Source organism: Phyllobates terribilis, unplaced genomic scaffold (genome assembly GCF_046119375.1).
Source record: "Phyllobates terribilis strain yellow unplaced genomic scaffold, ASM4611937v1 Scaffold_5__5_contigs__length_657084704, whole genome shotgun sequence".
In the NCBI taxonomy this organism is placed as follows: Eukaryota; Metazoa; Chordata; class Amphibia; order Anura; family Dendrobatidae; genus Phyllobates; species Phyllobates terribilis.
In genome coordinates, this window is record NW_027362765.1 from 596,250,343 (window position 1) to 596,263,980 (window position 13,638).

General features: G+C 43.4%; 1 protein-coding gene across 1 annotated transcript in view; it reads right to left on the minus strand.

Annotated features, from left to right (window-relative positions):
- LOC141273723 (heparan-alpha-glucosaminide N-acetyltransferase-like) overlaps positions 1-13,638 on the minus strand; it is a 1,179,775-nt gene that overhangs the window by 450,689 nt on the left and 715,448 nt on the right. Inside the window, exon 14 of the mRNA XM_073686004.1 lies at positions 6,636-6,722. Within this exon, the coding sequence (XP_073542105.1) occupies positions 6,636-6,722 (87 nt within the window). The remainder of the gene's footprint in view (positions 1-6,635; positions 6,723-13,638) is intronic.

The following is a 13,638-nucleotide window of genomic DNA, read 5'->3' on the forward strand; positions in this document are numbered from 1 at the left end:
CTTTATACAGTATGAGACCCCCATATACAGCATACATATGTCATTGAGCCGAGATCTAAATCTGCGCATGAGACAAAACCGGCACCATTTTCCCGAAGACACTGAGAGATAAATCTGTGAGGGGAGGATGGCGCAACCTTCAAAACATGAGGAAAATATAGACACCAGAGGCAGGTGGATGGGCCGGGCAGGAGCCAAAACCCTACCTACAGTCCCGCCACTATGCACTGAAAATGTATTTCACCTAAACTTCAAATGAGCATTAAACAACAACCACAACATAGATTTCTTCATTAAAGGTATCTTTTGAATCTGTATAAGGCTAAGTGCCCACGATGCAGAAATGCTGCAGATTTTTTCTGCAACTCCCTGGCAGGAAAAACGCATGCGGATTTTACATGCGTTTTTCCTGCCAGGTAGAAGCGTTTGTCAAGCGTTCTTCACATGCATTTCTGCATGCGGGTTATCAAGAGCTTTTCCAAGCGATTTTAGCATCACTTAGAAAAGTGATTGACAACTTGGTCACACTATATAAATCCATGCAACCAGCATGGATTTATATAGCGTGACCAAGTTAATAGTTAAAAAAAAAGAATAAGAATGGTAAAAAATAAAAAAAACACATTATACTCACCTTCCGATGGCTCCCGGTCTTCTCTCCGGTGGGTCTGGTCTCTTGTACTGCTCGCAGTGGTGTAAAAGGACCTTCCATGACGTCATTTAGTCATGTGTCAGCGCTCGCGTGACCTGTCACATGACTAAATAACATCATGGAAGGTCCTTTTATACCATCGTGAGCCGCCGGGGAGCCAGGACGCATCGTACAGGAGACTGGGGGACATCGGAAGGTGAGTATAATTTTTATTTTTTATTTTAAATTCTTTTTTTTACAGGTTCTATGGTACCCGGGTCCGGAGGAGAGTCTCTTCTTCTCCAGACCCGGGTACCATCCGCACATTGAATCGCTTAATATCCGCATATGCACATGTGGTCATGATGGAATAGTCACACATTTGCGAAGGGGATATCAACCACATCTTGCCCTATGCGCATTTAAGATAAACAGGTAAAAGGCTCGATTTAGAAAAACAGAACAATTGATATAAAGCATCAGAAATATGATATCATGCAATATACGGTATCAACCGTAAGGCGAAAAAAGGAAAAAACAAAGTTACAATAAGGAATAAAGTGATTGGTGGGATTGTGCACATTTTCCAAGAGATAAAATAGACAATAAACAAATACTTTGAAGGAAGTGCCTGTGCATTATTTATGCAAATAAATATAATACTGAGAAAATGTACATGGGCACATACAAAGCGCCAGTGAAAAAAAAAAAAAATATATGATCAGTAAACAAATGCAAAGTGAAGCAATATTGAAATATAGAAATGATTTAAAGATATAAGTTGTATGAAGAAAAAGGTGTGTTACAAGATGTATCGGATTCATATCAGTACTGGAATAATTAGTAAGGTCAATTATATGGATTAAATGAAAACCCCTTAATAGATTGTACTGATGAGATATGAAAAGCGGGGGGGGGGGGATTCTCATGTTTTCTCATATTAATAATTGCTTGATCTTTTTTGACATTTTGTATAAAAGTATTTAGGACCTCATATACAGTTGCATTTAAAGTTTGGCCACCTCAGGTCAAAATGACTGTTATTGTGAACAGCTAAGCAAGTTGAAGATGAAATGATCTCTAAAATGCCTAAAGATGACAGATTTTCTTTGTATTATAGGCAAAAAATATTTATATAAACAGTACAGACCAAAAGTTTGGACACACCTTCTCATTTAAAGATTTTTCTGTATTTTCATGACTATGAAAATTGTACATTCACACTGAAGGCATCAAAACTATGAATTATTACATGTGGAATTATATACTTAACAAAAAAGTGTAAAACAACTTGCTTAGCAACTTTCTTAGCACTTATTGGCCCTTTTGCCTTCACTCTGTGGTCCAGCTTACCCCAAACCATCTCGATTGGGTTCAGGTCTGGTGACTGTGGAGGCCAGGTCATCTGGCGTAGCACCCCATCACTCTCCTTCTTGGTCAAATAGCCCTTACACAGCCTGGAGTTCATTGTCCTGTTGAAAAATAAATGATGGTCCAACTAAACGCAAACCGGATGGAATAGCATGCCGCTGCAAGATGCTGTGGTAGCCATGCTGGTTCAGTATGCCTTCAATTTTGAATAAACCCCCAACAGTGTCACCAGCAAAGCACCCCCACACCATCACACCTCCTCCTCCATGCTTCACAGTGGGAACCAGGCATGTAGAGTCCATCCGTTCACCTTTTCTGCGTCGCACAAAGACACCAAAGATCTCAAATTTGGACTCATCAGACCAAAGCACAGATTTCCACTGGTCTAATGTTCATTCCTTGTGTTCTTTAGCCCAAACAAGTCTCTTCTGCTTGTTGCCTGTCCTTAGCAGTGGTTTCCTAGCAGCTATTTTACCATGAAGGCCAACTGCACAAAGTCTCCTCTTAACAGTTGTTGTAGAGATGTGTCTGCTGCTAGAACTCTGTGTGGCATTGACCTGGTCTCTGATCTGAGCTGCTGTTCACCTGTGATTTCTGAGGCTGGTGACTCGGATAAACTTATCCTCAGAAGCAGAGGTGACTCTTGGTCTTCCTTTCCAGGGGCGGTCCTCATGTGAGACAGTTTCTTTGTAGCGCTTGATGGTTTTTGCAACTGCACTTGGGGACACTTTCAAAAGTTTTCCCAATTTTTCGGACTGACTGACCTTCATTTCTTAAAGTAATGATGGCCACTCGTTTTTCTTTACTTAGCTGCTTTTTTCTTGCCATAATACAAATTCTAACAGTCTATTCAGTAGGACTATCAGCTGTGCATCCACCAGACTTCTGCACAACACAACTGATGGTCCCAACCCCATTTATAAGGCAAGAAATCCCACTTATTAAACCTGACAGGGCACACCTGTGAAGTGAAAACCATTTCCGGTGACTACCTCTTGAAACTCATCAAGAGAATGCCAAGAGTGTGCAAAGCAATCATCAAAGCAAAAGGTGGCTACTTTGAAGAACCTAGAATATAAGACATATTTTCAGTTGTTTCACACCTTTTTGTTAAGTATATAATTCCACATGTGTTAATTCATAGTTTTGAAGCCTTCAGTGTGAATGTACAATTTTCATAGTCATGAAAATACAGAAAAATCTTTAAATGAGAAGGTGTGTCCAACTTTTGGTCTGCACTGTATATTCATCTTTTACGTTTAAAAAATTACAAAAAGGAAACTTTTGCATTAGCCCAGTTTCCTTTTTGTAATTTTTAAAATGTAAAAAATGAAATAATTTTTTTTTTTTGCCTAAAATACTAAGGAAATGTGTCATCTTTAACTTTAGGCCGTTATAGAGATCATTTCATCTTCAACTTGCTTAACTGTTCACAATAACAGTCATTTTGACCAGAAGTGCCCAAACTTCTACATGCCACTGCATATTCCATCTGTTTCTTGTTTGTTTCTATGCATTAGTGTAAATAAACTGTGTGAAATATAAGCATTTGCTTTTGCATCGCTACTAAGTGACCTGTGCTCATGACAAATATGTACAAGTGCTTCTCACTAAATTAGAATATCATCAAAAAGTTAATTTATTTCAGTTCTTCAATACAAAAAGTGAAACTCCTATATAATATAGAGTCATTACAAACAGAGTGAACTATTTCAAGTGTTTATTTCTGTTAATGCTGATGATTATGGCTTACAACCAATGAAAACACAAAAGTCATTATCTCAGTAAATTAGAATAAATAACAAAAAACACCTGCAAAGGTCCCTTAGTCTGTTTCAGTAGGCTCCACAGTCATGGGGAAGACTGCTGACTTGACAGATGTCCAGAAGGCAGTCATTGACACACTCCACACGGAGGGTAAACCACAAAAGGACATTGCTAAAGAAGCTGGCTGTTCACAGAGTGCTGTATCCAAGCATATTAATGGAAAGTTGAGTGGAAGGAAAAAATGTGGTAGAAAAAGGCGCACAAGCAACCGGGATAACCGGTTGTTAAGAAAAGGCCATTCAAAAATTTGGGGGGGAGATTCACAAGGAGTGGACTGCTGCTGGAGTCATTGCTTCAAGAGTCACCACACACAGACGTATCCAGGACAAGGGCTACAAGTGTTGCATTCCTTGTGTCAAGCCACTCATGTCCAATAGACAACGTCAGAAGCGTCTTACCTGGGCCAAAGAGAAAAAGACCTGGACTGTTGCTCAGTGGTCCAAGGTGTTGCTTTCAGATGAAAGTAAATTTTGCATTTCATTTGGAAATCAAGGTCCCAGAGTCTGGAGGAAGAGTGTAGAGGCACACAATCCAAGCTGCTTGAGGTCTAGTGTGAAGTTTCCACAATCAGTGATGGTTTGGGGAGCCATGTCATCTGCTGGTGTAGGTCCACTGTGTTTTATCAAGACCAAAGTCAGTGCAGCCGTCTACCAGGAAATTTTAGAGCACTTCATGCTTCCCTCTGCCGACAAGCTTTTTGGAGATGGAAATTTCATTCTCCAGCAGGACTTGGCACCTGTCCACACTGCCAAAAGTACCAATACCTGGTTTAAAAACAACAGTATCACTGTGCTTGATTGTCCAGCAAACTCACCTGACCTTAACCCCATAGAGAATCTATGAGGTATTGTCAAGAGGAAGATGAGAGACAGCAGACCCAACAATGCAGATGAGCTGAAGGCTGCTATCAAAGCAACCTGGGCTTCCATAACACCTCAGCAGTGCCACAGGCTGATCGCCAATGTGGCACCCCAGAGGGTCTGGTTGCCACAGTGGTAGTAATACCATGTCTGGAAGCAAAACAGGAGTTTCCTGGTCAGGAACACACGACATGCAACTAACCCCGATCTGGAGGCGGGGTTAGTCAGTCTAAGTCTGAGTGAGTGTTAGGAGTGAGATAGGACATGAAGGAGCAAGGAGCCAGGGACTGGAGCTGGAGATAGCTCGTCCTGGCCAGTGTACACAGAGGACCGGACACAGGAGTCTGAAGCTGTGGGACCCTTCAGGCCCAGCAGCAGAAACCGCAGGGCAGGGGATTGCAGGTCTCCTGGCCCAACAGAAGCCCGGAGGCTCAGCCACACGAAAGGACCAGTACCGCCACAGAGGAGCGAGGAATACATGGGATCCGAGTCGCCAGCCATACGGGTGAGCACAGCACGTCACACTCAGGGACGTGGGCTACAACACGACTATAAGCGGGATAGTCAAAGACTTCAGTCAGAACGGCAGGCCTACACCTCCACCTGGCCAGGGGAATTCTAGGATTGCTCCCAGGCTGACCAGGCCCTCATCCCTAGCAAGTACTCCTGTTGGGGCCTATATAATCGCCACCAGTAAAGACCCTAGGACTGCACTGCAAAGACTCCGTGTTATCATTACTGATCCAGGCACTATCACCACCATCATCCATACACGCTGCCCGGAAGCTCCACTCTTCCTGTGGGGAGTTACATCACCTTGCTACCATCAGCTTCAGTGGACTGCTCCGCAGCAGCGGTTTCCAATAACCGCATCCCACAGGTGGCGTAGTCGGACTATATATAACAGACACCCATAGACTACCCTGGTTTGACCGCCCTGGGTCACGGACCGGGTCACCGCCACGGTGACTACAGCCCCCGGCATCTATGGGCCCGGCTCCGGGTATCCCCACGGCCCAGGGGGCGCGTCACCTCCATGCCACGCTGCATTGATGCAGTAATTGATGCAAAAGGAGCCCCGACCAAGTATTGAGTGCATTTACTGAACATACATTTCAGTAGGCCAACATTTCAAATTTTAAAAACATTTTTCAAGCTGTTATTATAAAGTATTCTAATTTACTGAGATAATGACTTGTGTTTTCATTGGCTGTAAGCCATAATCATCAACATTAACAGAAATAAACACTTGAAATAGATCGCTCTGTTTGTAATGACTCTATAATATATGAGTTTTACTTTTTGTATTGAAGAACTGAAATAAATTAACTTTTTGATGATATTCTAATTTAGTGAGAAGCACTTGTATATCATATAGAATTAAGGGGCTAGAGAAATACATGATAAGAATATTTCTTAACTCATTAATTACTATTGCTACGATAAACTGGATCTGTCACCATTCTGTCCTATGTAAGCGCAGTAGAGGATGGGGACATGTTCATTCTACTATTACTCAAATGGCACAACAATATTGTGCTGTTTGGTTAGTAAGTGAGCCTAATGAAACACAATAGAGGCTGCTAATTAAGAGTCCACTGTGCTCATGAGGAGTGTGTTTCCCCTGCCCTATTCTGTCATGTGTGATCAGATGCTAAGTATCTGTATGTATAAACCAGAGCCCATCAAAACGCAGAGCCAAAAGGGCGAGAGGAAAGAGGGGTGCAGTTACTTCATAAACAGAAAGAAGTATAATTTTGCACAATTCTTTGTTAAATTTTATTTTCCAAATGGACAAAAATGTTTGGAGCCGTTTGAGGTAATAGTGGGGTGGACCTGTCCCTGTAATATGCTGCCATTTGGCAGGGCAGCACTGTATGAGTTTGGATCCACTTATTACTGTCTATAAGTTTATATTTACTTTAGAAATGGACGTAGATATTTACCTGCAGTCCAGAAAATGCCATCACTATAGAGTTAATGGTCCCAAGTATACCTTCTGGATCAAATGGTTGAGTGGTTTTATACAGCTCCTAGAATGAACAAAGACACAAAAAGGTATTGCAGATGCCTACAAAATGTTGCTCATAGAATAGAAGTAATTTTACATGAGTTGTGATGCATATGTGCAAACAAAGGGGGTATTGGATAAAACACAAAATAAGATTATTAGTCCAAAGAGCATCAGGGTCATGCAGTGAAGCAGTTAGGAAGTTTATTAAGAAGTGAGGTTACCCTAAAAAAAGGTAAAGTGATAGAAATATAGACATGGCCATGAAGTCCACCTGCACTGGAAGATGGCATTCCCAATGCTGGCTCTTTGCCAGCAGATGAGCCTCGTTACTACTGGAAGCAATTCTCCATTTTAATTAACTAAAAGACTGTCCTGACTAAACATCCCATCACAGTCTTTATCTTTACCCATGTTGATAACATCAGAATTGGCCTTGACTAGCCATCCCTTGACAGTCAGATGGGAGCTGACGTCCTTCTTGGAAACTCCCTTATCAGTCATATCCTCCAGTAGCACAGAGAGAGGTACAAGCAATTATACATTATATTATCATAAGCAAAAGGCAAAATAGCTATTACTTAATTCAGCAAAGCAATATCATTACAATTATTAATTGATTTCTCTATTTTCCTTATCACTAGTTTTACCAGCACTGAACTAACACATTTTAGCTGCCCTTACACACAAGATTAAATAATTTGTCTAGTTGACGTGACCCGCATCTCTCATACAGTTTTTACTGATTTTGACATACGTAAGGTCAAATCAAGATGTATTAATAGAAAAAAAAACACATTTTTATAGCTATGTTGAGTTAGTACAGAATTCAACATCTCTATAGGAAAGCAGCATAATCCAGTTTCCTGGGGGAATTTTTTAACATAGTAGATTGATGGGTAACAATAAAAGGAAGAAAACTAATTTAACAAAAATCAGCAAAAGTTTCACTACTTTATTAAGATTTACATTTAGTATGTTTTTGAACATTTATGAAAAATACTTAAATCATAGAAAATATGACACGTCACAATAGTAAATCAGATTGTTTTACATCACAGTCTTGTAGAAAAAAGTCATTGCATGGGATTTACATATAGAAGCTATGATACCAAATCTCATCCAGAGGTAATAAACATCTCACAGTATCTTCCTGGCAAGTGATACAGCTAATGCAAAGCAGCCTATTAATCATTTATAGAGGTAAACAAGGATTTTCTCCCTCTGTTTATAGTCTATGTACAATCATTAAGACAAGCAATTAGCAACATCTCGTCTATTAGAGAGGAAATAACAATGCTGGACAACCAACAGTGGACAACAGAACGTACTAAACCGGATGATTCAAAGCCATTAATTCAGCTGCCACAAGGATTTAAGTGTGAAAGAGGTTCACTTGGAAAGGTAAGTAAAGTAAGCCATGATTTACACAACTCTCATTGCCTTACACCCAAAAAATGGAATTTTTGCTCTTATTTACTGAACGTCATTAAAATGGTTTCAAAGTCATAAAAGATATTAATGTATAAATTATTCAACAGTGAATGCAAAGGTTTTAGACAGAGAAAGTAATTAACAATAATAAACCATTTCCTAAAGTTAGTTGTATTTAAAGCAAATCTCTGCTGTGAAATCTCTTTAGTATATTAGGTAATGAAATAATCACCAATCCCCTAATATAATGTTATGTCATGTCCAGTATTGCAGCTCATTACCATTTTGTGTATGGAGCAAAACAACATCTCAGCCAGAGATGGCATTGGAATAAAATCTAAAAAACCCTGAACATATGCACATCATTTTGACTAGGGATGAGCTAACTTAACCTGAACCCAGACTTTTTACTGTACATCTGGTTTCCTGTTCCGGTTTGCCAGACTAATAAAGCTGCTTGAAAGGCTGCAGCACAGCCAATCAACAAGCATTTAGACTGTGGGCACTTCCGAAGCCATCACAGCCATGCCAAGTATTGCTATGGCTGTGAAAGGCCGGCGAACCACGTGACCCGGCCTGTAAAAAGGCCAGATCACGAGTGCCACCGCCATTCTGCTCTAATTACTGTAGAGATAGGATGCAGCTGGAGTGAAGGACAGATTCTGACTGCGCACTCTTTAGAAAAGCTGCTGTATGTACTCTGCAAGCCACATCTGTGGGAGTACTGTGCCAAAAGCCGCTGTGTGTACTCTGCAAGCCATATCTGTTGGAGTACTGTGCCAAAAGCCGCTGTGTGTACTCTGCAAGCCATATCTGTGGGAGTATTGTGCCAAAAGCCACTGTGTGTACTCTGAACCCATATCTGTGGAAGTACTGTGCCTTTAAGCTGCTGTGTATACTGTGAACCCCCCGCCTGTGGGAGTACTGTTCCTTTAAGCTGCTGTGTGTATTCTGCATCCCCACCTGTGGTTGTACTGTGCCTTTAAGCCTCTGTGTGTATTCTGCACCCCCGTTTTTCTAGTATTGTTGCAAATAAATAAATGGCATCAGCCATTTCGTTGCCATTTGTAGGCCAAAGAAATATTTTTTCTGGACCAGTGTATGTTTTCTCGTAGTCTGGGAAATAGAAAATTGGCATCAGCCATCTTGCTGCCATTTGTAGGCCTAAGAAACAGTTTTCTGGACCGCTGTGTGTTTCCCAGTACTGTTGCAAATAAATAATTGGCATCAGCCATCTCGTTGCCATTTGTAGGGCAAAAAAATATTTTTTCTGGACCGTTGTGTGTTTTCTAGTACTGTTGCAAATAACTAAGTCTACTTTTCCGCCATCTCTTTGCAAGTAGTGTGCAGAAAAAACACATTCAAAAATGAGGAGGGCATCAAATAGGGGATGTGGACGTGGCCGTGGTGGTGCTGGTGTAACTACTGATGGTGTTGGTGGTATAGCTGCTGCAGGGAGAGGATGTGTTTCTTCTGTACCTACTACATGCCCAAATACAACACCTTCCTCTGTTGCATGCAGGCGACAGGACATTATGCATCCTTTTGTAGGCCCAAATACAGCTGCACGGATGGTGAGGCCACAATATGTTCAAAAGGTGTTAGATTGGATGGCTGATAGTGGCTCCAGTTCCTTTGCATTACCTTTCACCCGATCCACTGCAGAAAGTGCACAGGTGACACCTGAGGACCATGGTCTTCAACCTCACCTCCTTGCAAATCAGCCAAGTCTGAGCCCCAAGTCATACAGCAGTCTCTCCTGCTTTTTGATAACTCTGCTAGTTGGGGTTCCATGGCCCATCCACCTGGCCCTGCCCCAGAAGTTAAAGAGACTGAGTGCACTGATACCCAACCACTTGTTAGGTTGGAGAATGAGTACGTAGGAGGGCTAGTGCACAACATTAGTAGACCACCGCAGGAAATGTCAGGTGACGACGAATCTCAGTTGCTCACTGGAGCATCTTTTTGCAGTGTGCAGACCTGCAAAAAGGGCAGGGTTGAGGAGTCGGTGGAAGATGATGCGGGGGATGATAAAGTCCTAGACCCTACATGGAGCAGAGGCCACCCTAGTGATGTGTGCAGTTCGTCGACAGACCCTGAAGCGAGGCACAAATGTTCTGAACCTGAGCACAACCTGTACGAGGAGGCATCTGAATTCCAAGCATGAGGTGCAGTGGAGTACATACCTTAAAAAGCATGACAGATCTGAGCCTCCTACTGCTCCCTTTTCTGTTGGGAGCAGTAGGAGGCTCGGCCTCTTCCTCCTGCTCATGATCAGCAGGGCCACCTGCCTTCCCGCAAAGAGAGGATGTGACAGCATGACTACCACCAGTGTCACCAAGCATCTCCACACCATCCCATGGAAGTTTCCATCCCCCAAGCCCTCAAGAGAAAGAGGAGATACCCCCCTAGCCATGGTCATGACAGCATTTCCAAATTGCTAGCCTTTGAAATGCTGCCATTGCGACTGGTGGAGATGGATAGTTTAAAAAAACTGATGGTGGTGGCTGACCCACAGCACGTTGTTCCCAGTTGCCACTCCTTCTCCTGGCGTGCCATCCCCGTGCTGCACACACATGTTGCGGACCAAATCAGGTGTGCACTGTGAAACGCCATCAGTGGCAAGGTCCACATAACCACCAATATGTGGACCAGTAAGCACGGCCAGGGATGTTACATCTCCCTAACTGACCACTGGTAAATGTGGTGGCTGGGGCAGAGGCTGAAGATGTTCTAGCTAGTGATGAGTGAGTATGTTCAGTTAACCCTTTCGGCAAGTATGCTCGGGCGAGTACCGAGTATCTTCAGCGTACTCGGTGATATGTTTGAATCACTTCCGTGTGCATGATTTGTGACTGTTTGAGAGCTTTAATACATGTGAGGAATGCTCGTTTCTTAAGCATCACTAGTTCTAGCTCATGTCCTACCACCACCTAGGATTGCTGGATGTTTATCTGTCCAGGTTGCCTCCTCCTCCTACTCTGCTTCCTCCTGGTCAAAGGAAGACTTGCACCACAAGCTTTAGCACAGCCAGGGGAAATGACAGCAGGCTGTTTTTAAATTTCTCTGTTTGGGGGAAAAATTCCACAACGCGAGGAGCTGTGGACTGGGATTAAACAGCAGACAGATGAGTGAATGTTGCCAGTGAACCACAAGTCCGAACTGGTAGTGTGCGATAATGGGCGAAATTTTGTAGAAGCTATGGGTCTAGCCGGTTTGACGCACATCCTGGTTCATCTGCTGAAATTGGTGATGCAGAGCTTCCTCAAAAACTACCCACACATGTCATAGCTGCTGCTGAAGTGCGGGATGTGTGTGCATACTTTCGGCATTCACACCATGCTGCTCACCTATCTGCGCTGCAGCGTTATTTCTACCTTCCAGCTCACCAGCTGATATGCAACGTACCAACAAGGTGGAACTCCACCTTGCACATGGTGGAGAAATTGTGTAAGCAGCAGGCAATAGTGGAGTTTCAGCTGCAGCACGCACAGCTGAGTCGCTCCTCAAAACAACACCACTTCATCACCAATGAGTGGGCCTCCATGCGGGATGTGTGTGCCGTGTTGCACTGCTTTGAGTATTCCACCAATATGGCCAGCGCTGATGACACCATCATCAATGTTATTATACCACTTATATGCCTGCTGTAAAAAACAATTCATGCCATGATGGATGAGGTGGTGTCACAGGAGGAAGAAGAGCAGGGCCAATTCACACTGTTATCAGGCCTGTCGTCTACACACGGTTCGGAGAGTTGGTTACTGTCCCAACAGTGGTCTGGTACCCAACTGTACAGCCAAGGGGACAGTTTGGGAGGATGATGAGTAGGAGGAGGAGGAACAACCTTGTTCACAGGGTGGCACTCACTCAGCTCATGGGCATCATGGAAGCGTGGCTGGGGAGATACAGCGTACCCATACAATACACCTCCCACTGAGGACAGCTTGTCGTTGCCTCTGGGCAGCCTGGCACACATGAGCAAATACATTCTGCAGTGCCTGTGCAATGACCACTGAGTGGCCTGTATTGTTACCACTACAGATTACTAGGTGGCCACCCTGCTGGATCACAGCTGCAAAAACAATGTACCTTCATTACTTCCGTCACTGGAGAGGGATCGCAAAATGCTTGAATAGAAGCACACCCTGGTAGAGAAACAACTAATGGCTTTCCCACCTGAGAGTGGGGGCTCAGTGGAACAACAAGGCAGCGGCGGAGGAGGAAGTCACCAACGCAGCTGGAGCACCGTCAGCACCTCAGAAGGCAGGGTTAGCATAGTGAAAATGTGGCAAAACTTTATGAGCACACCACAACATCCAGCACCACTATGTAATAGGGTCCATATTAGCAGCAGCTACCATTACAACATGATGGAAGAGTACATGTCCACATGTCTCCACATACTAACTGAAAGGTCTGCCCCATTTAACTTCTGGGTTTCCAAATTGGACACATGGCCCGAGCTTGCCCTTTATGCCTTGTATGTGCTGGCTTGCCCTCTGGCAAGTGTACAGTCGGAACTCGTGTTTAGCATGGCAGGGAGTGTCATCACAGACAGGCCCATCAGCCTGTCCACATCCAATGTGGGGAAGTTAACATTCCTTAAAATGAACCAGGTGTGGATCCCACAGGACTTGTCCATACTTTTGTATGACTAGACAACTAAAACAGCTGCACCCAGCCAGTATTCAGCTCTATTTACCATTCATTTCTTCTGGGTGCCTCCTCCATAAATAAAAAAACAAAAAAACTTTGTTTGCTACTTCCTCCTCCGCCTCTTCCACTTACACCACTACGTCCACCTCGTCCACCAGTTGGACCTCTGCCCTCTGGCTGTAGCTTGTTAGTTTATTTTGGGTTCATTCTATGTTCTTTGAAGTCAGTTCCATAAAAAAAAAAAAAAAACAGTGTTGGATTACTCCTCACTTGCCTCTTCCACCCATATACTACCGGTACCACGTGCCACGCCAGAGAGGCAACGGGAGATTAGGGAGATAAATAAGTGGCTCAAGAACTGGTGTAGGAAGGAGGGATTTGGGTTCCTGGAGAACTGGGCCGACTTTTCAGTTGGCTACAGACTCTACACTAGGGACCGGCTGCACCTTAATGGGGAGGGTGCAGCTGTGCTGGGGGAGAAAATGGCTAGAAGGTTGGAGGAGTGTTTAAACTAGGGATTGGGGGGGAGGGTATTCATTTTATAGGTGGGGAAGATAGTGCAGATAGTGACCTGGGCACAAATAAAGAAATTGGGGGTGGGGTTAGAACAGTCAATAAAGTAAGAAGGAATAGAGGTACAGAGAGATACATAAAATGCATGTACACTAATGCCAGAAGCCTCACCAACAAAATGGAGGAATTAGAATTAATTTTGTTGGAAAATAATTATGACATGGTGGGGATATCTGAGACATGGCTGGACGAGAGCCATGACTGGGCAGTTAATTTAAGAGGGCTATAGTCTGTTCAGAAATGACCGTACAAACAAGAGAGGGGGGGGGGGG